The sequence below is a fragment of the Ipomoea nil genome, unplaced genomic scaffold (genome assembly GCF_001879475.1).
Source record: "Ipomoea nil cultivar Tokyo-kokei standard unplaced genomic scaffold, Asagao_1.1 scaffold0805, whole genome shotgun sequence".
Lineage (NCBI taxonomy): Eukaryota > Viridiplantae > Streptophyta > Magnoliopsida > Solanales > Convolvulaceae > Ipomoea > Ipomoea nil.
Window position 1 is genome coordinate 1005913 of NW_017617233.1, and position 24084 is coordinate 1029996.

At 37.2% G+C, this 24084-nt stretch overlaps 4 protein-coding genes across 8 annotated transcripts; 3 read left to right on the forward strand and 1 right to left on the reverse strand.

Moving 5' to 3' along the window:
- The first annotated feature begins 5568 nt into the window (after nucleotides 1-5568).
- LOC109177899 (kinesin-like protein KIN-14E) lies at nucleotides 5569-13377 on the forward strand. Of its 4 annotated transcripts, none has more exons than XM_019327383.1 (24): nucleotides 5569-5711; nucleotides 6198-6426; nucleotides 6570-6642; nucleotides 6856-6987; nucleotides 7073-7311; nucleotides 7422-7749; nucleotides 8074-8173; nucleotides 8271-8452; nucleotides 8526-8641; nucleotides 8853-8955; nucleotides 9096-9254; nucleotides 9397-9543; nucleotides 9652-9852; nucleotides 9943-10107; nucleotides 10236-10340; nucleotides 10552-10692; nucleotides 10800-10979; nucleotides 11098-11224; nucleotides 11316-11515; nucleotides 11614-11796; nucleotides 12107-12202; nucleotides 12289-12486; nucleotides 12601-12872; nucleotides 12957-13377. In XM_019327383.1, the coding sequence occupies exons 2-24, from the start codon at nucleotides 6284-6286 to the stop codon at nucleotides 13144-13146; spliced, it is 3780 nt and encodes a 1259-aa protein (XP_019182928.1). In that variant the 5' UTR covers nucleotides 5569-5711; nucleotides 6198-6283; the 3' UTR covers nucleotides 13147-13377. The 4 variants fall into 4 exon arrangements, with proteins under 4 accessions (XP_019182928.1, XP_019182931.1, XP_019182929.1 ...); XM_019327386.1 differs by having other exon boundaries at nucleotides 9102-9254; XM_019327384.1 differs by having other exon boundaries at nucleotides 5587-5974.
- Nucleotides 13378-13991: 614 nt separating this feature from the next.
- Nucleotides 13992-16275, forward strand: LOC109177900 (2-oxoglutarate-dependent dioxygenase DAO-like). 2 transcript variants are annotated; one of them, XM_019327388.1, is made up of 4 exons: nucleotides 13992-14471; nucleotides 15367-15685; nucleotides 15794-16067; nucleotides 16122-16238. In XM_019327388.1, the coding sequence occupies exons 1-3, from the start codon at nucleotides 14125-14127 to the stop codon at nucleotides 16040-16042; spliced, it is 915 nt and encodes a 304-aa protein (XP_019182933.1). In that variant the 5' UTR covers nucleotides 13992-14124; the 3' UTR covers nucleotides 16043-16067; nucleotides 16122-16238. The 2 variants fall into 2 exon arrangements, with proteins under 2 accessions (XP_019182933.1, XP_019182932.1); XM_019327387.1 differs by having other exon boundaries at nucleotides 15794-16275.
- A 981-nt stretch (nucleotides 16276-17256) lies between these two features.
- Nucleotides 17257-19120, forward strand: LOC109177898. The gene is made up of 2 exons (XM_019327381.1): nucleotides 17257-17391; nucleotides 18598-19120. The coding sequence occupies exon 2, from the start codon at nucleotides 18600-18602 to the stop codon at nucleotides 18999-19001; it is 402 nt and encodes a 133-aa protein (XP_019182926.1). The 5' UTR covers nucleotides 17257-17391; nucleotides 18598-18599; the 3' UTR covers nucleotides 19002-19120.
- An 86-nt stretch (nucleotides 19121-19206) lies between these two features.
- On the reverse strand, nucleotides 19207-23690 carry LOC109177897 (subtilisin-like protease SBT3.9). Its single transcript, XM_019327380.1, has 11 exons — nucleotides 23397-23690; nucleotides 23153-23250; nucleotides 22609-22706; nucleotides 22324-22482; nucleotides 21719-21830; nucleotides 21096-21624; nucleotides 20910-21004; nucleotides 20570-20812; nucleotides 20351-20465; nucleotides 20033-20219; nucleotides 19207-19947 (listed from the first exon to the last, which is right to left on the reverse strand). The coding sequence occupies exons 1-11, from the start codon at nucleotides 23484-23486 to the stop codon at nucleotides 19385-19387; spliced, it is 2289 nt and encodes a 762-aa protein (XP_019182925.1). The 5' UTR covers nucleotides 23487-23690; the 3' UTR covers nucleotides 19207-19384.
- Nucleotides 23691-24084: the final 394 nt, after the last annotated feature.

The window sequence follows — 24084 nt, forward strand, 5'->3', positions numbered from 1 at the left end:
TATATATATATATATATATATATATATATATATATATATATATATATATATATAACATTGGGCATTATCACAATCGCGCAATGCGCGTAAAAAACTAGTTATATATATAAATTTCATGTTTTGTATGTACATAATTGTATAAAAAAGATGCACATGATTGTATAAAAAATGTACATAATTGTATAAACAAATACACATAATTGTGTAAATAAATACACATAATTTATAAACAAATACACATAATCGCGTCAACTCCCTACATAACTTATCAAAATGACGTCGTTTTGGGAAGCGCGGGGCGCACAGTGCTATGCGCGCCGTGGTGCAGCGTATAACGATTGCATTTTAATTACATTTCAGTTTCATTTGACAATATTAATATGTTTTTTTTTTTGTTTCATTTTCTCTTTACACTAGTTTTATTATAGTAATACTAAAGTATCATTTTAATTCTACTATAGTTTCATTTGATAATATATATTATTACTTGAGCTATATTTTTTTTTTTTCATTTTTCACATACACTAGTTTAATTATAGTAATGTTGAAATAGTATTTTAATTGCACTCCAGGTAATTTGGCAATATATGTTATTGCATGGCTCTAGATTTTAGTTTCATTTTCCTTGCACACTAGTATCATTATAGCAATACTAAAGTATCACTTTAATTATACTACAATTTCATTTGACAATAATGTGCTATGTTTTTTTAGTTTCATTTTCTCACACACTAGTTTCGTCATAGTAACACTAAAGTATAATTTTAATTCTACTACAGTTTCATTTAACGATTATGGTTCATATAGCGATGTGTGGACTATGGTCAAGTTTATAACCATCCTGTCCTGAACCACACTAAGACGAAGATCATGTCTGACAAATTCAACTAAAAAAAATGTTAATAAGAATCAAATTAAATTCGTAATTTTCTGATATAAAAATTATGTTCCGTACACTCCATTATAATTTTGGGACATTATATTATATATATATTTTTTTATTTTTCTCCATCATAGTTGTTGGTTGTAGTGTCCCTTTGCTTGGCCATGGCTTCGACTAGGAATGAAGTTGCTGTCGTACGTTCACAATCACATCTTCACATGCCAAGTGGATAATGACAGGAGATCGATCGACTTGAATTGGTATTAGTGGGGTGGAGGGAATTCTCGTGAATAAATTTATAACCATCAATTATTTCAACTCATTCAATCTTCCTCACTCCATTTGTATGATTTACTGACCACTTCTCGTCTTCGGTTGGCCACCGCCGCCGCCCGGCCGCCACTTAGGACTCAACGCAACTAACTCCAAATTCACACAATTTTCTTGCTAAAACACTCTTGGAAGACGAGTCGGTCGCACTTAGTCTTCTTAATTCAGTTTAGTTCTCATATATATAGCTTACACTATTAAGATTTATTTAGTGCACACCCTCAAATAGTGATTACAAGTTTTTTTGTCACCCAAAGAAAATGTATTATACAGTGATATATTTTGTTTGATTTACCTCGGCATCACAAAAAAAAAAAAACTATTTATTATTATTTTTAAAATTACAATAATGTTTGGGTTAATCATGATTCCGAATATCGCTACGCCTGAAGGTGCGCGCTTAGTGAAATCCGTCTTGTGAACTTAGCCCTCAAAGGACTACAGGTAAAGTCTAGATTGTCCATGTCTGGCTCAAATCAAGAAGGATAATAATATTACTTGAAGTACGCTCGGGGTGAAACTCACATTGACTCTAATTAGCAAAGGGGCACAATGAGGTAAACCAAGTCTCCTATAGCTGCCAGATTCAAACAAATTAAAGAAGGCTATTTAATAGACAACTCCTTGGGAGATCAGTCAAACTTGGAATTTTATGATTACGAAGTTAACTGTCCCGACCAACTTAGTTGGGATCGCTGTGATACTACATACTATTGTGTTGTATTTTATCCGCATTAAAATAATGCTTCCTAACCACGATAAATTTGTTGTTTATTTTAAAAACAATTTACAATTTGGTGGGGTGTAATTAACTGTGTAAGATTGTATGCATTTATTAGGTGAAGTTTTGATGGTTTGTTAAAAGGACATCCAAATTAAGGAAGGAGGGAAAGAAGGAAGCAAAGATGGCATAGCAGCGTACAACGTAAGTGGTAACTACTGGCACTAAAACCCCATGTAATAAATAAGGTTGTCTGAACCCCAACCTTGTAAAACACGACGGATGATCAATGCTTGCACTCAAGGCCAAGTATCTATCATTTTGCTCCCTCCTACCCCACTTTCTCATATATGTACCACAAGTTTTTGGTTATGCCACTTTTTGCCAAAATGATTTATCTATTCTACGTACAAAAAAACTAAAATCCTGTGGATTTGAACTTTAATACAGACGATCTGGATATGAGCTCCATCAATTTGGTCTCGGTTAAACGTGGACTCCTTGTATGCATAATGGTACAATTTGGTGTGAGACTTGGAGCTAGGCATGTTTGATTTACCTCATTATGGGCATAAGGTGCTTTTGGTTCATGAGGTTCAGAATATAGGCTGAAAAAACTAGGAAACCTTAGTTATTTAAAAAATTAAAAATTATAATTTTTGATAAATATTTTAAATTTATTAGGTGAAAAAATGGTAAAGAATAAAAACGGTGGCACATTTTTATTTTAGATTGATTTAAATATGTCATGTAAGTAATAAGTAATAAAAAATAGAGTGTGTGTGTCCTGAAATGGGTGGTCGACAAAATTCATTGCATTCACGCTCTTAATTATTACTATGAGTAAATACCGGCGGAGGTCCTCCGACTTTGGTGGCACTGCCACTTTTAGTCCTCAACTTTTAAATCAACCACTTTTAGTCCTCTTACTTTTTGTTTCTAGCCATCTATGGTCCTTTCGTTAAACTTGACCATCTAATGCCGTTTTCTAAACGATAATTCAGTCATTTCATAATTAATTTATTAATTATTATGTTTAATTTCCTCATCAGAATAGTCAAACAATGATTTCCCAGCTATGAACATGTACAAAACCAACTCGTGAATCAAAATGGCGTACAAAAGCTGGTACGAAGGTTGTGCCAAAACGACGTCGGGATATCTCGATATGACTCTGCAAACATAATAATTAATAAATTAATTATGAAGGACTGAATTATTTTTGAGAAAACAGCATTAGATGGTCAAGTTTAACGAAAGGACCATAGATGGCTAGAAACAAAAAGTAAGAGGACTAAAAGTGGTTGATTTAAAAGTTGAGGACTAAAATTGGCAGTGCCACCAAAATCAGAGGACCTCTGCTGGTATTTGCTCTTATTACTATTATTATGATAAATAAAACATTCTCCAGGCTGAGGCAGGTGATGGCTTAAGTTTGTGTTCAAACTTATATAATAAATATAAAACATAATTTAAATTTAAAACTTTTATCTTTTTGAACTTTTAAAATTTTATTATTTAGATTTTAAAACGTAGCATTTATTATATGGGTTAATTTTGTCTATATAAACAATATAATTTTTAAAAATTGTAAAATTACAAAATTGAACAAAGTTCAATCTTTTAGTACCGTGTATTAAAATTTAGAAGTTAAAACTTTTATGGTCCGTTTGGTTCACGGAATAGGTCGGGAATGACATAGCATAATACAATTCATATTCTATTCTTTACTTATGGAATAACATTTCTATTTCCTCCAAATTTATCCCGTGAACCAAACGAGCCATTAACGCCTGGTTCTGTTTGGTAACATAGTTAACTTATTCTTCAATTTTAATTTATTTGATCACTATTAGCTGTTTAACTTGGTTAAACAATCAATATGAGTGTTTGATTAATTAATTTGTTGTAACAACTTATTTGCTCCAAAATGCTAAAATTTAAAAAGCTATTCAAAGCATTTTGTTCGATCAATTTTTTGATAAAATTATTTTACATGTAATCAACTATTAGTTAATAACTAATTTACTAAACACTTTTTCTACAATTAGCTATATTATCAACTAGTCAAACTCATTAACCCAAACAGATAATAACTGTTTACCAAACACTTCCAATAAATTTCAAGAGTTTTATTAGATATTTTATAAATTCAATACGTAAATTATGTGATATGAGTTATAGACTATTATACATGTACAGAGTTTTTTTTTTATATTTTTTTATACATACATAAAATCTCGAATAGTAGTTAATGTTTTGACATTTTTATTTGTATCCATTAATTATTCTTAAATGGATCGTAAATATCTGGCGAAATTACATTAACATTTTTAAAAAAATCTCTTAAATTCCCTCTGTCAGTCTGTCATCACTCAAAGAATAAAAACATAAACATAAGTTTCTGTAAATAGTTTAGGAAACCACGCAGATATAATGATGACATGTACAATGTACTGTAAAGCAAAGTACTCTTATTTGTCTTGTTCTTCCCTAAAAGCTGTACAACAGTACATTCTTACCATATCTGCATCCTCAAACATCACGAGTTTAATGTACTCTCTATTTTTTACTCTCTGACTTTGATTTCATGTTTTGATAATTAATACGGAGTAATTAATTATTTTTTATAACGTGAGTCTCAATGTCAACATCATAATTTTATATAAAGAAGTAAAAATAATATTTTTTTGAGTTTAATCTTTAAAATTTGTACGCCGAGTTATTATACAAAAATTGATTTTTTTTAATCTATATTTTTAAATAATGGTGGTGTGTTTTTAAATGAGTAAATACTCAAAATGGTCCCTCGACTATATCTAAAGTCACAAATTGGTCATCGATTTTCAATTTCAACCAATTAAATCCTCAACTTTGCAATTTTGACACGATTTGGTCCTCCATCTATTTGACCGCTTGTTGACCGCGATCTTTGAGGATATATATGTAGTTTCACGTGCAAAGTGCAAGAGAACGCTCTTGGAGGTGACATCGTTGTTTCGGAGTGGGAAGTGCTTCTCCGCTTGCTGCTTGGGGATCACGAGCCGGTTCAGCTTAGAGAACGGTGGTGACAGCGCCGTTTCGGAGGGGGGAAGTGTTTCTCCGCTTGCTGCTTGGGGATCCCGAGCCGGTTTAGCTTGCCTACATCGCTTGGAGTCACGACTTCCTCGAAGAGCCACTCCAGGGACTTCGGCGATCTATCTATCAAAAGCTATAATCTCTCCAGCATGGGGTGCAGGGCCGGCAGTGGATTCAAATGTAACAGTGCGGTGTAGAAATGCAACTGGAATCTTAAAAAACTGACGATGAACCATGAAATTACATATATATCCTAAAAAAGCGCAGTCAACCAACGGTCAAATGAACAAAGGATCAAATTGTGTTAAAATTGCAAAGTTAAAAACTTAATTAGTTGAAATTAAAAGTCAAAAACCAATTTGTGAATTTAGCTATAGTCGAGGGACCATTTTGAATATTTACTCTTTTTAAATTTCACAATCCAAATTCAAGTTAGGAAAACAGTGCAACTAATAAGAAAATTGTACTATATTTGTCCGGTTCAGAAAGCGAAATTTATCCAGGATACACCTACAATTATAAACTTCCCTGATTGTCAAAGGAATTAAACTATTTTTTTGAAAAAAACTTTGTGAGCTTGAAATTTTGTAGTTCAAAAAAACGTCTCGTGACCGTCACCTATCTCCCTCCTTAAACCACCGCGAGCTCTCTCTCTTCCGGTGGCGACCTCTCATTATAAGGAAAGCTGCGCTTCCAATGGTACACTCCCTTTATACCCTTTCTGCAGATATGCATGTGAGCACTCTTTTATGCAATCTTGCATATCATATGCATACATATATGTGGCACTGAACTGATATCTCTTCCATTTCTGAGCCAATTTAGCCTCCCATGAATGCCCATTTTGGATTTTCTTCTGGTATGCTTCTTCTATGCCTACTTCTTGTACCAAGTTTTGATTTTTACCATGAAAAGCTACCATTTTTGAAGATCTATGGGTGTTTGGGTTTCAGATTATGAAGGTACAGTAGTTGAATTTGTACCCATTTGGTTGTTTTCTGGGAATTTGCTTTCAATTTTAGGATTCTGTTTGTTTGTTTCATGTGTAGTGTGTTTAAAATCTTGGTTTTTGTGGTTTTGGGTAATGGGGGTTGATTTTTCATTTTGTTTATGCTGGGTAATTGGATTGAACTGAGTTCCTGATTATGAACTTTACTTCAATTTTAAATTTACAATTTTTTTCAGGATAGAGTTAGGGTTTAAGGAAGTGGGTGCTCTGTTGGGGAGTTATACAGATAGAAGTTTTTGCATCAGTTCTTATATATATATATATGCTGCCTGCGATGGCCCGGAGTGTTAGATCAAGCAGGTCGTCTTTTGATTCCAGCAATGGACACGAAACGCCTTTGCACTCGTCTTTCGTTACCTCGAATGGAGATGGTTATGATAGTGATAGCTCGAACTTAGCTACAGCGTAAGTATTTTGCTTTAGCATTTATATTGTTTGTCTTTGTTCTATCGAACATCACGCTTGGTTGGACATTTGTTACATTTTGCTCTCCAACAACATTGTTGTAATTTACGACTCTTTTACAAATGCCGATGTTGGGCTTGCAGTGCTTCGTCTACTCTTTCGTCTGTTCTTTCAACCGAACTTCCGGGAGCAATACAATGTATTGATAAGTTTCAGGTGAGAACTGTTTGGTAAATGACTGTTAGCTGATAGCTGTTAGCTGTTAGCTGTTTTTACTCTAAAGAAGAGGAAAAATTTTGTTTTCAGCCAATTAAACAAAATTTTGGTATAATCTAAAGAAGAGGAAAAAAAAAAGGAAATTTTGTTTAATTTTTGTTTTTAAATGCATATGATGAGTAAGAAGAACTTAAATTTTTTTGCTTCTTACAGGTCGAGGTGTTCCTAAAGGCTATGCAAAAGCAGATTCACTCGGCTGGAAAGCGTAGCTTATTTTCTAAAAAATCCGTGGGGCCTCAAGTTCGAGAGAAATTCACGTTTGAGGATATGTTGTGTTTCCAAAGGGTAGGAATTCGAACTTAATGAGTATGAAAATATATGTACCTCTATATATGCACTCACTAATGGAAGAAAAGTTGCAATCTTTTAGGAGCCTATCCCGACGTCCATTCTAAAGTTAAATGGAGATCTCGTCAGTAAGGCTGTCAAGCTTTTTCAAATCGTTTTGAAGTACATGGGAGTTGACTCCTCCGATCGAGGGACTACTATTGGCTTAGATGAGCAAATTGAGCTGGTCTGCAAACTATTAAAGCAGGCTTTGAAGCGAACCGAGCTTCACGATGAACTTTTTGTTCAAATTTCAAAGCAAACGAGAAATAATCCCGATAGGTACCTAGATATCTATCTAAGTTGTCTACTCGAGCAATTGATTTTCTTTTTAAATTTCCTCTTGATGCACCTCCACGGCTCTTAGTCCAGAAATTTTTGTTTCCGTTTAGGCAATGTTTGATAAAGGCATGGGAGCTGATGTACCTCTGTGCATCTTGCATGCCTCCCGGCAAAGAGATTGGTGAATACTTATCGGAGTATATCCGTAGCGTGGCACATGGAACGACCACTGATAGTGACATTCAAGCCTTTGCATTGGACACATTGACCGCTTTGAAACGTTCGCTTAAGGCGGGACCTAGACAGACAATTCCGGGCCGAGAGGAGATCGAAGCTCTTTTAACTAGAAAAAAGCTCACTACAGTAGTGTTCTTCTTGGATGAAACTTTCGAGGAAATTACATTTGACATGGCCACAACTGTAGCAGATGCAGTTGAGGTATAACTTCCATAAATGTATTTTATACATTGCCACTGACATAAGATTCATTTTTTTTTTTTGTCAGACCACGAGGTGTGTCCTGAGCAGACCCTAACTGTAGGAGGCACCTTTAAGCCCATACCATGCTCAGACTAATCCCTGTTCGCACCAGGCCGGCCCAATCAAGGGGCAAAGTGCTGGTCACGGACATAAGATTCAGTACACAAAAAATGAACATTCAGCATATTAAAAATGAATATTTATCCTGGTCTATAGTATAATTTGCGGGTTTTTTTTTTCCTACCCTTTTTTGTTAAATGCTCTCACATTTTCACTTGCCAGGAGCTTGCAAGGATAATCAAATTGTCAGCTTATTCTAGCTTTACCCTATTTGAATGTCGAAAGGTTGCCAATGGTTCTAAGTCGCCGGAGCCAGGAAATGGTAACTTCCGAACACCATTTTGCATCTGATGTTTCGTTTTATTGTATTTTAGTTTATTTGACCATTGGTCGAGTAACAAAGCTGTCTTCTTAAGCAGAGGAATACATTGGCTTAGATGACAATGCGTATATTGCGGATCTACTGGCTAATTTTAAGACATCGAAGTACATTGGCAAAGGGGAGGTTATGCACTTCAAACTAGTGTTTAAAAAGAAGTTATTCCGGGAGTCGGATGAAGCTGTAACTGATCCAATGTTCATGCAATTGTCCTATGTTCAAGTAAAATTTGCTTTTAGTTTGTTACTTTAATGTTTTTCTTCTTTGCTTGGTAATAACTGAACTGTTTTTACAGTTACAACACGATTATATATTGGGGAATTATCCTGTTGGAAGGGACGATGCGACACAGTTATGTGCACTGCAGATATTGGTTGAAATTGGATATGTTAACAGCCTCGAATCCTGCACGTTAGTACTTTTCGTTTACTTGAGTCCTATTATACGAGTTATTGCCTTTCGGTATCTAAATTTGGCTTGAAACTTAATATGCCTATTTTATAGTCTGAATGCAAATCACTATTATATTCATCATCTTCCCGGCATTGTGTTCTTCTTGAAGTTGTATCATGACTATCATCAATGCAAACTCGCTTAAAGTTGTTTGCTTTTTTATTTCCAGTGATTGGACGTCTCTCCTACAACAATTTTTACCTAGACAACTTGCAATTACTCGTGTGAAGAGGGAGTGGGAATTGGACATCATTTCTCGGTATCAATTGATGGTAAAAACTTTTAATTTTAGGTTGAATTTCAATAAAGTTTAGGACTTGCAAGAAGATGTTGTGCTCGTCCCTTAACTATCTTGATCTACTTTTTGCTGCAAGAAGAAACTTGGATTACCAATTTTATATTTCTTACAAAGTGGCAGGAAAATTTGACAAAAGATGATGCTAGAAAACAATTTTTGGGGATCATAAGGACACTTCCATATGGGAATTCAGTTTTCTTTTCTGTTCGTAAGATTGATGACCCAATCGGACTCCTGCCTGGGAAAATAATATTGGGCATAAACAAACGTGGGGTGAGCTTTGATTTGTCATGCAATTTTCAATTGAGAATACCGTGTGTTTTATACTCCGCAATATCTAAATGGGTTTGCTTAATTTGCAATTTCAGTCTCTATCATTTGTGTTTGATCCAAAACGATTATTTGCTCGCTGTAGGTTCATTTTTTCCGTCCAGTTCCAAAGGAATATTTACATTCCGCTGAGCTGAGGGATATAATGCAATTTGGTAGCAGCAACAGTGCTGTATTTTTTAAGATGCGAGTTGCTGGTGTCTTACATATATATCAGTTCGAAACTAAACAGGTCCAAGAGTTTAAAGTTACCAAGTTAGTTTCTTGTATTGTGCATATAAAACGATATTAACTGCTACCTTCTTGTGTTTTGTGCGGCTTTTCTTCTTTACTATTGCAGGGAGAGGAAATATGCGTTGCCCTTCAGACACATATCAATGATGTGATGTTACGCCGCTATTCAAAAGCACGCTCCAGTAGTAATGGTTCGGTTAATGGAGATCTTTCGAATAATGGCAAGTCCCCAAAAATGGACGTTTATGAAAAATGTATCCAAGACCTATCCAGAGCCCTTGAAGAATCGGAGAAAAAAATTAGTGAAGTGAGTGACCTTTTAGCCTTTTTTTTACTAGTTGGTGTCAAAATGTATGTTTATTTGCCTACGACACTCATAGTCAGTGCTCTTCTCCAGTTGGTAGAAACTTCAGATGAAAGGCAAAAACGTGAGTTAGAAATGCAAGAAGAACTGGAGAACTTGAAAGATAACTTGAGATCAGAGAAGAATTATTTAGCAGCTGTGACTAGTGATCGTGATAAACTCCGATCACAGTGCGAAGAGAAAAATTCAGAACTTCAGGTAATGTCATTCAAGTAATTGCTCACGATCCCGATATACACATACACACACACACATCACAGGGAGATTGATAATGGTACAGCCTTGTACCGTTTTCGCTATAAATATAAATTTATGCGCTTTAACAGGCTGTACTAATGGAGAAGCAGAGCATGGAGGTGAGACTTGCAAAATTGAGTCCCGAAGGACTGGAGAATAATACCAAAAAGGAGTTGGCGGAAGCAAACAATAAGGTATAACTTGAATGTTGTCGGTTTTGCTTTCCATGTGGTCCGATGTGAAGAGAGACTTATTGTCTTAAGATTTTATATCTCAATTTATTCAGGCAAATCTTGAATTCAGACGTGCCTTATCTGCAAAGTTTTACTGATTTTGCTTATGCAATTGCCAGTTTTAGGTTAGCTTTGTTAAAGTGAAACGGCTAAAACCCATGTTTGTTTATAGGTCTTACATAAGATCCAAGATGAACTGAAAGTTCGGCTTGCTGAGTTGCATGCGGCAGAAGAGACAAACAGGAAACTTTCGAGTGAAAAAGAATCGTTAGAAGAAAAGATTTCTAGGCTTGAAAAGAAGAAAACTGACGAGGTGATTTGCTTACTCTCTTTGCTTCATGTTTTGCCCGGTTTTGTATCTTTTGAATATGTGTTAAATACCTAGTTCTTGATTTCTGAATGCTTACCGTTACCCTTCAGAGAAATTCTGAACATGAATTCAAGGCATTAAGAGTTCAAGTTTCTGAACTTCAAAAAAAATTGGAAGAAGTCAAACGAGATTTAGCTGCTACTCAGTCAATCCTTGCGACAAAGGATAACGAGCTAGATGTATTACAAAAGAATCTAAAAGAGCTCGAGGAATTGAGAGAGTTAAAAGAGGTAGCCATTTTTTACTAGATATTTATCTATTTAGCAATGACGTTGTTTATTTACCTTTTTTTTTTTTTTTTTGTTTCTTGATCATATGGTATTTTGCCGGCATACTTGCATCTAATAGGAGATTGATATAAAGAACGAGCAAACCGCTATGCTTTTGAAGATGCAAGCGGCACAATTGGCTGAGACGGAAGCACTTTATAAAGAGGAACAAGTGTTGAGGAAGCGATACTTCAATGTTATAGAAGGTATTACGATTTCATCATAATATGTGCCACATACAAATAAGTACATTTAGAAACATTTCTTAAAGACTCTTTCTTTTCGATAATTTCTTAGATATGAAAGGAAAGATCCGAGTCTACTGTAGAGTAAGGCCTCTTACCGAAAGAGAGAGAGGTGCAATGGAAAAAAATGTCTTGACATGTGTTGATGAGTTCACTGTTGAACATCTATGGAAAGATGAGAGAAAACAACATATGTATGACCAAGTGTTTGATGGGGGTTCTACCCAAGAACATGTGTTTGAGGATACAAAGGTAAGTATGATTGAAATATTTGTTGTTTCCTATTCGTCAAAGATCAACTTTTTTGTTTTATAACTCTCGTGACTATTTTATGCCTACCATTATTCCAGTATTTGGTGCAATCCGCCGTTGATGGATACAATGTTTGCATCTTTGCCTATGGACAAACCGGCTCTGGGAAGACTTTTACCATTTACGGATGTGACAATAACCCCGGACTGACACCACGAGCTATGTCCGAACTCTTTACAATAATGAAGCGAGACAACAAGAAGTTGTCTTTTTGCTTGAAGGTAACACTTTGGTCGAGCTGTTGGCTTTGGTAATCACAAAGTTTTTAGTTCACTCTCAGTGAGGTGGCCTATTGGCTTTCTTGGTTTGAGCCGGTCAACTATGGACAACTTAGGGTAATTTATCTCATTCTAGTCCTTTGCCGGTTAGGGTGCGTGGTTTACCCGGTGCAAACCCTTAAGGTAGTCGCTGCGGGTTTCCTTTACCACCCAAAAAAAAGAAGAAATTTTTAGGTGTGATTACATGGTTTAGTCACGTTGATGTCTGTGATTTTTATTTTTTTTTGCACCTCTAACTTCTCGATTGATGCAGGCGTATATGGTGGAATTGTATCAAGATACACTTATAGACCTCCTCTTACCAAAGTCGGGAAAGCGGCCAAAATTGGATATAAAAAAGGATTCAATGGTGATTGATCATTGAGAATAGATATTGTGATTTTCAATATGTGTGTTATATATATGTCGGATTGATAATATATGTTGGTGCAACAGGGTATGGTTGTCGTTGACAATGCAACAATTGTTTCTATTTCTACGTATGAAGAACTAAGAACAATCATTGAGAAAGGTTCCGAGCAACGACATACAACTGAAACTCTTATGAACGAGCAGAGCTCGAGGTCCCATTTGATACTTTCTATTATTATAGAAAGTACAAATCTCCAAACGCAAGCTGTTTCGAGGGGAAAGGTATTAAGATCAATCTTATTAGCACCCTCAACATTCTAATACCAATCTTATTAGCACCCGCATTCTTAGTTTCACTTGCTAAGCATTATTTATTCATTTCTCCCTACTGTGCAGCTAAGTTTTGTGGATCTTGCGGGTTCCGAGAGAGTGAAGAAGTCCGGCGTTTCAGGCAATCAGCTCAAAGAAGCTCAAGGCATCAACAAGTCACTCTCTGCACTCGGGGACGTGATCAGTGCACTCTCCACGGGGAACCAACATGTGCCTTATAGAAACCACAAGCTAACGATGTTGATGAGTGATTCACTGGGTGGAAATGCCAAAACACTAATGTTTGTGAACGTGTCCCCAGTCGAATCCAACTTAGACGAGACATACAATTCTCTCACGTATGTTACTCTCAATCTTTCCATTCAGCTTGCTCTACCCCGATGTCATTTCAGCTCGCATTAACCATACCATTTGTTATTCAGGTACGCATCAAGAGTACGATCCATTGTAAACGATCCCAACAAGAATGTTTCGTCCAAGGAAGTGGCGCGTTTGAAAAAACTAGTGGCATATTGGAAAGAGCAGGCAGGTCGACGAGGGGAAGACGAGGAATTCATGGATATCCAAGAAGACTGCACAAAAAATAAGTCAAATGGTAGATTTTCTCTCTGAGTGTACATAAATTTGAACATATAACCGACAAGCCAAGTACTAACCACCTAGGACACTCTTAATCTAGTTTTTATGTTGTTATATATATATGGGATAGGCTAGATTAGATTTCATTGTGCAATCTTTATAATTTTGTTGCATTGAGAAGAGGATTATAAAGGTAATTAGAGAATTGTAATTATGAATACTCTAATGATTTGTATGGTTAATTGATTATTATACTTTTGGTCTTTGCTTTTTTAGCAACAATGAGATATCATTCAAATGGGGTTCAATAGCTTGGAAGTGTTAGGGTCTAATGTATTTATAGTCAATCCCTTCATAAAAAGTAAAAATTGATCTCAGTCGTCAATCAATTTATAATATGTCATCCTCAACTATTGACCTATCTAAATAGATAAATAAGATCAATACTCACGGAATCTGTTCTTCAAATGAGAACTAGACTTTCTATAAAAATATATAAATTAATTTAATTTTCTTCAAATGAAAACTAGGCTTTCTATGAAAATATATAAATTAATTTAATTTGCAATTAAGTTCTATCATTATGATTATGCAATTGAGAATGTTTGATGACAAATAAGATTAGTCCTTCGGAAGTTAGTTCTCATGTGAGCAATCTTATGGGGTCCAAAAATACTAATTAAACAAAAGGAGAGAATTTCAATTTTATCTCTCAAATCAAACACGGTAATTCGGATAGTCAAAAAATTGTGTTATATCTTATAAGTGAATTGCAACTATAGCACATTATTGGTTCAATGAATTCCGTAAAATCCCAGGAGTTTTCCATAGACGAGCAACTAATGTCCAAAATCAGACAACAAAAACACGACATTTTTCGTTTTTTCCGGCGAGCTGTCCCCCAAACACTCTTCCCGTCAAAATCATTTGGACTTACTATCCGCCACCATTCTCATTACAAATTAGCCGAACGGAATACAATTTCATAAACAACTCGTGGGATTCTACCAAATGGGCAGCATCGGCGAGACCACGGAGCCGGTGATCGACTTGCAGGACTTTCCGGCGCAGTCAAGAAAGCTGATAGAGGCGTGCGAGGAGTGGGGATGCTTCAGGGTCGTCAACCACGGCGAGATTCTTCCGGCGTCGCTCATGTCGGAGATGAAACAAGTGGTGAAGTCGCTGTTCGATCTTCCGGTGGAGATCAAGAGGAGAAACAAACATGTTCTTCCCGGCAGCGGGTATGTCTCCCCGACTCCGATCAATCCACTCTACGAAGCTTTTGGGCTCTACGATATGTCGTCTCCTCAAGATGTTGAAGCCTTCTGTACTGACCTCGATGCCTCGCCTCACCAAAGGTTTCATCTTTAATCAATTTTCATATATTATACACAGATACCCAATTGAGAAATTCAAGTTTCTGGTGATTCTGAGAATGCTTAGTTTGAGCTTGTGATTCTTGATTAGAACTTGCAGAGGTTCTCTTATATTAAGCAATATAATTTTAAGAAGTTCTTGAGTTATTGTCGTAGTAACTAGTATATTTCAAACATGAATTGGGATGGGTCAATTTAGCCAAGTTGCCAAGACAGTTGGCGCAACCATAAGATTTTAGTTAGGACTTTAGCGGGAGTAGGCTAATATTGGTTTGAGTCAATCAACTATAGGCAATTTAGGCTGATTTTCCTTTTTTGTCTTTAAGTAACCTAAGCTAGTTTATACTGGCCAGAGTCACAAGATAGGGTTTACCGGGGTGCACACTCCGGGTAATGGCCGAGGGTTTCTATTCAGCTAAGTTGGTTAGGATGTTGGTTTGGTGCCTTCCTATCAAGTGTGGACAATCTAGGTTAATTTACTTTCTTGTGATCTTTTGTCAGCTAGGGTCACAAGGCCAGGTTTATCCATGCAAACTCTAAGGTAGTAGTGGCTGCGAGTTTTTCTCGCCACTAAAAAAAATGAATTGGGATTTTGATCTCTAATTCCTTTTATGTGTCTAAGTATGCCAGACCCATTACACTATTTGAATCTTGATTAGAACTTGGAGATGTTCAAAATCACTTGGATTAGGAAAGATGAGTTTATAGAAGTTGTATAAGTTGTTCAGTAGTTTGATACTAAATTGAAGAATGGGTTCAGTCTCGACTAAATGCTTAAGCTGATAATGAGAAGAAGACTGCTCATTTATTTTTTATATATGTTATATGTTTAACTTTATATTAGCTAATTCTCTTTGAATGTTGATGTTGTTGATAGAGAGACCATAGTGAAGTATGCTAAAGCTGTGAATGACTTGATGAGGGAGATTGGGCGAAGATTAGGAGAGGGGATGGGTTTGAAAGGCGGTGATCTTTTCGAAGGATGGCCTTGCCAGTTCAGAATAAACAAGTATCATTTCACCCCCGAGAATGTAGGCTCTTCTGGGGTGCAGATACACACAGACTCGGGATTCCTTACTGTCCTCCAGGAAGACGAGAGTGTAGGTGGACTGGAAATCATGAATAAATCGGGCAATTTTGTGGCTGTTGATCCCTGCCCGGGTAGCCTCCTACTTAACCTTGGAGACATGGCTGCTGTAAGTAAAATGTTTTTGTTTTTGTTTTGTCCTAGGTAGCATAGTTCAAGGTTTAGATCATCCATCACTTTATCGTCTTATCGTATACTTGTTTTATTTGATCATAAGGTTTGGAGCAATGGGAGATTTTGCAATGTGAGGCACAGGGTGATGTGCAAAGAAGCAGCAATTCGGGTATCAATCGCCTCGTTCCTTCTGGGACCGAGAGAGGCTGCCATAGAAACACCATTGCAGTTTCTCGGGTCTGATCACCTCCCCCTTTATGCTCCCATCACTTACGAAGACCTTAGAAAGCTCCGGCAGGTGAACAACATGCATGCCGGGGAAGTTCTTGCTCTCTTGCGCTCTGACGCTTAGAGACTTGGGGCGGGTTTTCAACTCGCTTTTTCGTGTTTTGGGTACTGGAATTCAGCAAGAACATTAGGCAATTTGTTCTAACTGGCCAAACATGATGTGATCAAAGTGGCTTAAGTGTTGGAACCCTTAAGCTTGTTTGATAGCTTATCTCCAGCCTATGTGCACTTGTAATAATGAAGTTGATAAATGAAAGTCTGAAGCTTCATTCTTTCAATAAACTGAAAATTTGTGAATGTTGAGAGGGAAGATTTTCATATTGATAGATTGCCCTTATATGGGATGAAATACATTCTCCCGAAATTTCTTGTTAAGCGAGAAAAACGCATAACACAAACACAAAAACGCATAGCACAAGACACAAAAGCGAATGTTATATTTACTTTATTTCAGATACATAATTAGGGGTGTAAACGAATCAAATCGAGTCAAATATCTCAGTATTCGATTCGAATTCGACTATATATTCGAATATTCATATTCGTATTCGTTTAAAATTCGAATATCAAATTTGATTCGTATTCGATTCGACCAGTTTATTCGAATATATTCGATTCGACTCGAATATTTCAATTCGAAATTTCTAACTTAATTTTTTACAAATTCTCTAATAAATTAAGATAAAATATAATAAAAATTTATATTTAAATTGAATAAAATATTCGAATATATTCGAATCGAATACACTCTAATTCGTATTCGTATTTGAGAAATATTCGAATCGAAAAAAGTATTCGAATTTGGATTCGTATTCGAAATATTCGAATTGGAATCAATATATTCGAATTCGAATCACGAATCGAATTTTTTTTATTTGATTTGTTTAAACCCCTATACATAATACATACGTTGAAGGTACATGATTGCATAACATGAGACACAGAAACGCATAACATAAGAAACGCAAATTGAACAAAAAACACCTGTAACGTGAATTGAATAAAAAAAGGTTGGTTGCCGTCAAAATTAAAATTTAAAACTATATTGTTTAGGATCAGGGTTTACAGTGCACTGCAAACCCTAATCCACGATATAATGATTGCACCTTTAAATAGTGATTGTAAATATCTCTCGTCATTTAAAAAAAAAAAAAAAAAGGACCCAAATAAAAAAAAAAAAGTTGTTAAGAATGATGGGCCATTTAGCAAATTCTAAGTTTCCATGTGCAGGAGCCCAAAATCTTTCCTATTCAGTCCAGAATTAGAACACGTTTTATTTATTTATTTTTCTCCTCCATATTTACGCACCAAACGAACCCGGGAAGGTTTTGATTGCAGTGACAGGGAGGAAGGAGAACGAAGGCTCTCTTCTTCGCCACACAGAAATTCTACCGGTGCCGATTTGTTTCACAGTTAATTCGACTCTATACCTTCGATTTTGTTTTGTTTAATTGCTTGTGGGAATCGTTCTTTTGATTTTCTGTGATCATTAGATTTTTGTTTTGCTTGTATGGTGGCTCTGGTTTAGGCGGATAGTTGAATCAATTCGATTCAACTTCCCTTCATTTCCCTATCTTGCATTAATTCACTAGTTTTGCCTAATAGAATTTCAATTGTTCATGGCTTTTATGCCTATTTCTTGTTTCAAATTGTTCTAGCACTCTATGAATGAACCAATATGGTTTGTGTGTGTGTGTGTGAATGTGAGAGAGGGAGAGAGAGAGAGAGTTCAGTGCTTACAGATATATAGATCATGAGTACATAGCATGTTGTAGGCATGTTATTGAAGGATGACTTGCAAGGGGAATAGGTCATTCCCAGAAACATTGTTCCTTGGAATTGATCTTTTTACCAAACAAAGGAATAGACCTATTACTGGGAATGTTATTCCATTCCAGGCCTATTTTGTGAACCAAACGTGCCATCAGTTTCTTGTGTTCCATTCTTTGCACTGAATGATTTTGGTGAAACTATTTGGAATTTGATTAGTTCCTACCCCATGGTAAAGTACAAAGGACTGGCATTTGCTGCTTGGTATTCATAGGGCTGACTTTTCTTTTATTGAACCAAGGGCTGCTGGAGTGCTGGGGTTAAAGTTTCCAGAAGGGGTTCAGTGGAAGGATTGGTGGTACCCATAGTGATGTAATGTTACTCTTTAGACGGTCTGTATGCCGAATGAATTCATTGAATTGTGTGGATTTTTAACCTTATCATTCAGTTTATAGTAGAAAATCTTCTACCACAATAACCACATTCACTTATTGTGGATAGTGTGAGACAAGATTGTGTTATGATAAGTATTGATAACCAAATGGTTAGTATAGTGCAATCCGTATGAGCTGTATCCCAAACGCAATAAGCTACCTGCTATTTTCTTTTAAAATTTTGAGCTTTCTTTTATTTTGTGTGATCGTTTCAGCTGTTGTGCTAAATATTGTAAAAGTTGAATAATGAACTTCTTCATTTCTTGTAGGTGTATGTTCTTGAGTTCTTGTTGATGCTATTGAAAATTGATTTGAGATGCTTTTACTTCCTTGTTTGAAACTGTAGATGTTTGCTGTGTGCATATTATGATTTTGTTTGTTTGTTTTTTAATAGTTCTTTCCATAAAATATTTAGAGATGCAAGATCAGAGGATAGTGCTACCTGAGAATGATCTAGTTCCCAAGCCAAGGAAAAAGAAAGCTGCTGCACAAAAGAAGGCCCTGTCGGTTCAAGTAGGGCAGAAGGCTTCCAAAAGAGGCCAGACAAATGAAGCTTCCGTGTTGTTCCACAAATCAGAGAAACCAAAGCCAAATTCATTGGCAGTAGATGCCTCTACTTCTGGAGATGAATATCGTGTACTGAGGCGAAAGTATTTGCTGTTGGAGGAGGAAAGCTGCACGCTTCAGAAAGAGTTAAAGTTAGTCGAAGACGAGACAAAGGCGCTCGAGGAGGAGAAACTGAGCCTATTGGATGATCTTGTTGTGTTAGAAGGTCTAGTTGATCCTTCAGAGATTCAGTCCCGACGCCAGCGCTTGTAATAACTGATGACTTGTCATTATGCATTTTAATATGATACAGTACAATTGTGTAATGCATTGTTGGCTGAGTAGTAATAACTAAAGTACTTTTACTGTGTTCAAAATGCACCATTGTCTTCTTCTTGAGTTATAGTATGTGGAGGCTATGTCTTTTGTGTATAAAGGTCAAACTGGTGAATATGGGTTGCATAACAATACATGTAAGTAGAGACCCAGAATTCATTGATTTACATTAACCAAACATCATTAAACAATAAGATTTAAGAATAAATTGTATATAATTACATGTATTCTTAAATTCTGGTTTCTGCAACAAATAAATGACATTGGATCCACTATTACTTCCTATGATCTGATCCTTAATCATCTTTTTTCCAGGTGTTTTACACCGGAAGACCCGTCCTGGAGCCTGCCACTCTCACAACCAGAGGGGATCTTACCCAGTTCTTCTTGCTTCTCCATGAGAATGACCCAAAAACATAGCCTTGTGTTGGAGCAGCCATCTTGAAACTTAAGGTGAAGTTAAGCTTCTGACCGTAATGCTTGAAGGTGAGTCGTCTAGGCACCACAGTCACATTGATTCCTCTTGGAGGAAACACGACTGCCTTGTATGAGCTTCTTGGCTCTCCCACGTTTGTTACAGTTCTGGTCACCGAGAACTTGTGGATGAGGGCTGGCACTGTAATGGATGGGTAGTTAAGGGCGGATGGTGATTGAAGTGTCTGATCACAGGTGCTGTTGTCTCCGGTGATCAAGTGCAGTGATCTCTCATTGTAACCAATTGAGCAGAGGAATGCTTTGTAATCTGCTGGCTGTGCATCGTAGACCAAACCAGGATCAAGGACTCTTGCTGGGTTAACAAAACCAGAACCAAAATCAAACGCATTGGCCCTTCTCCCATCGGGATCAGCAGAGATGGGTTTGTGATGCTTGTTCAAAACCGTAGCTGCATTGACAGTGATAACATGAGTTCTAAAGTTATGTATGGGGGAAGCATTGCTGATACTTAAAATAATCCATGGCAGCTTTACCCGTTGTCATGATTGCTGATTTTATCGCAGATGGAGACCATGATGGATGCACAGCTTTTATCAAGGCTACAATCCCCGTTACATGGGGGCAAGCCATAGAAGTTCCAGAAAGTACATTAAAATTCATGTCTGCAATTGCTGGAGACCAAGCTGCTAGGATATTCAAACCAGGTGCAGCAATATCAGGCTGCAAAGGAAAACGAGTCAGGAAAAGTTGCAAGAGCTCTCATCATGGATTTCAGAAAGAACGAGGGAAAACGATTAAGAGTTAACCTATGATTGCTTATATGGTTTTAGTATCTTGGGCATGGATATTACCTTCAAAATTTCTGGAGTCAAAGAATTGGGGCCTTTTGCTGAAAAGGAAGCAACACGTGGAGCAGGCCGGGTTCCTAATACAGTCTTAGCAGACAGAATCTTAGACAGAGGGGACCTGTTGAAATGGAAGAAGATACATAGATTAAAATCCAGATTCCAGAATTATGAATTGAACTGGTTTGACAGAACGACAGCTACTGGCGTAGCAACCAACCAAACCTTGTTCTGTTAATGTAAGAAAGGATCTCGTATCCTGTCTGCTTCCCAACGATTGCAGCAGGGACGACAAAGGGAATGGCGACATCTTTATCCGCATCATCTATAAGAACCATCCCGATTCCGCCAGCTTCTTTAACCACCTCACTTTTTGCCAGCTTGGACTCTGTTGAGCTTCCAGCATGTCGACACACGAGAACCTTCCCTTCAGCCTTGGTTCTATTCAAAGAACTCTCCAAGCAGTAACTAGCGAAAAAGGTTGGAGAGAAGAAAGCAGCTTTAGATCATTGTATAATGGACAGCTGTCTGGATTTCATAAGCAGTCAAGTACCTGTTGCTTCACCTGGATTGATAAGGCGTGAAGTATCCATTAAAAGCCTTGGAAGCGGGAATGATTCTTGCAAATGAAGTCATTTCAAGCGTGCTGAGACTTTCACCCTTCCATTAAGCAAGAAACAGGTAAGAACAGGGGAATCGTGTTAGATGTTCAGATACATACACTTTCAGTCTTTTCAGAGTTTGACATTACCATGAGTCGAACACCATTTCCAAGCGCGATATCAGATGTAAATTCTCTGTCGGTTGAGCTAGCAGCGACTGTAATGATCCAAGGAGCGAGATTAGTAGCTGATCCTTCCGTTCCTTGATTCCCAACCGAAGCAACCACAGTTATTCCATGGCTTACAGCGTGGAAGGACCCCACAGAGATGGCGTCGCTAAAATAATCTCCCTGGGGTGCATCTGGACCCAAAGATAGGGACACCACTTGAACTCCATCTCTGATTGCATCATCAAATGCTGCCAACAAATCTGCATCATAGCAACCGGAACTCCAACAAGTCTTGTAGACCGCTATCCTGGCCATAGGCGCACCTCCTCTCGCCCCTCCAGATGCCAAACCTTTGTAATTCATATTTGCAACATAGCGGCCAGCTGCTGTTGAAGCCGTGTGACTGCCGTGACCAGAACTGTCCCTAGCAGACTTGAATGTCATCGTCTTCCCAGAATCTTCTTCAGCTTCATAGCCACCCGTGTAATATCTGGCGCCAACTATTTTCCTAGACAAGACCATAACAGCCGAAGCTTAGTAGCCAAGCAACTAATCAATAAGCTTCAATAAAAGCAGGCAAAAGTTAGTGTAACAATCAAAACCTGTTGCATGTTGAAGCATTGAAGGCTTCTCCAGTTTGGCATTGTCCCCTCCATCCAGCTGGCACTGCTGGCATGTCAGCATCACTAAAACTTGGAGATTCAGGCCAAATCCCTGTTTTACATTATGTCTTAACCTTAATTCCAGGACATGATTAACTGGATTAACATGTGAAGAAAACAGAAATGCAGAGGGGACCAAGCTATGCTGCTGAGAACAGGGATGGAGAGAGATGATTAAGCTAAGCCCGAGAGTTATGGACTGCAAATCTACAAGACAGAATGGTTTGAGCCGGTCAGCTATGAGCAACATAGGCTGATTTATCTCTTTTAGCCCTTTGCCAACTGGGGTCACAGGATGGGCTTCACCCAGACCGGTCGGCTATGGGTAATCTAGGCTAGTTTACTTCCTTTAGCCTTTTGCCGGCTAGGGTCATAAGGTGGGCTTCACCCAAAGCACATCTTCATACAGAGGCCACGGGCTTTACCGGAAATCAAAGAAATAGGTAAAATTACATTCTTTAGTGCATACCATCACTCTGTTATCAACTATCCACCTACCTATGATGATTCCTATCTGAAAGAATTTCCAGTAACAGAAAGGCTACCTGTATCAATAAACCCGATTACGATATTGACTTGGTTCTTGGTAGAAAACCCAGGAATTTCCATGGTTTCTTCACCATTAAGCCCGATGAAATCCCAGGAATGAGTCGTGTGCAGCATCCTCTTAGAATTAGGAAAAACCGAGACCACTCCAGGCATTTCTGTTTGTAAGTACCCAACATTGAGTGCAATTGTATCAGGAAACTGTTCTTTCTCCATCTTAACATCCTTAATATACTCAAATTACTTGTCAGTCACAGTTATTCAAGATGGAGTTAGTTGCTTACTGGAAATTTCAGAGGCCTGTTCATCTGTCAACCTGGCTGCAAACCCATTGAAACCATGCTTGTAACTGTACACATGAGAAGCCATAGCTTCCTCAACACTGCAACACACATCAACAGCTTGTCATTCACTCAAAAATTAACCAAAATAGGACATACTTAACTAAGTTGGTTAGACTATTGACCAGATAACTACAAGATTACAAGTTCTAACTTCTGACGGGAGCGGCTTATTCGCATTCTTAGTTTAAGCGATCAGTTATGGGCAACATAGGCCGGTCCTTTGACAGCCAGGGTCACAAGACCTACAAGTTCGACTCCCAACAGAGCGACATATTGACCTTTGCCACTAGGGTAACCGGGCGGGATTTAGCCAATGCACATATTATGTAATCATTGCGGGTTTCTCTCTTTCACTCAAAAAAAAAAAAAAAAAAAAAAAAAAAAAAAAAAAAAAAAGACATTCTGGGAAGAGACCTCAGGAAGTGTGAATAAAACTGATGAAAAATCAAAATTGCAGAGAGAGAGAGAGGGAAGAAGTAATGACCTTCCTCCATGGATAGAAGCTAGCATGTAGTGGTGTTGCTTCAGAATCCCTTCTGGGTCCTCGCCGCTCCCTTTGCTTCCCATGTAGACGACATACAACTACATTTTACGAAACAAGAAACACAATCATCGTACAGTCAGAAACACAAGGACACACATTTCTCCGTACATATGCAGCATGGAGAAGACATTCTTGAACGATGTAAAACAGTAAAAAAAAAAAAAAAGGCATTTTTTTTTTTTACCTTGGAAGAAAGGGATAGGCTAATCTGGGCAAGAAAAACACAAAGAAAAAGGAAAAAGGCATTCTTTTTGGGAAAACTCAAGGAACCCATTGTCCAATGGCTGCCTGAAGCTATGAGAAATGGCAGAGTGGATGTTCGGAGAAAAAGATGATGTTTTTATAGGAAGAGAATTGGGTGAAATAAAGAGGAGAGAGAGAAGAGAGGGGGAAAATGTTCTGCTTCACAGGTATACTGTGTTATACTCTCTCTCTGTGTCATAGTTGGGAAGAGATTTGATTTGTAAGAAAAGACTGAAACGTGAAGAGTGCAGTGATGGGATTTGCTTTTTAACTGAACCAACCACGAGGCCTCCACTTTTCACTTCTGGACCGTTAAAAAGCGTCAATGACTATTCTATTCATTTATTAATCACTTCTGCGCACCTAAGCACAAATACCACCCCCATCTCATTTTCATTAATCATTATTACTCTTTAATCTTTATATTTTTTGAGACAAAAGTGTCAAATAGTCTCATTTTTCATCCATAAGTATTCAATTAATCCATTTATTTTTAAATAAAATCTAATTAAACATATTTACTTTTAAAATTGTGTTCGCATAACATTTTCTCCAAGTTTTCATTAGATAATTGTTCTATAATACTAGCATGAAATTTAAATAAAAATAATCTGATGACTTTGTTTCAT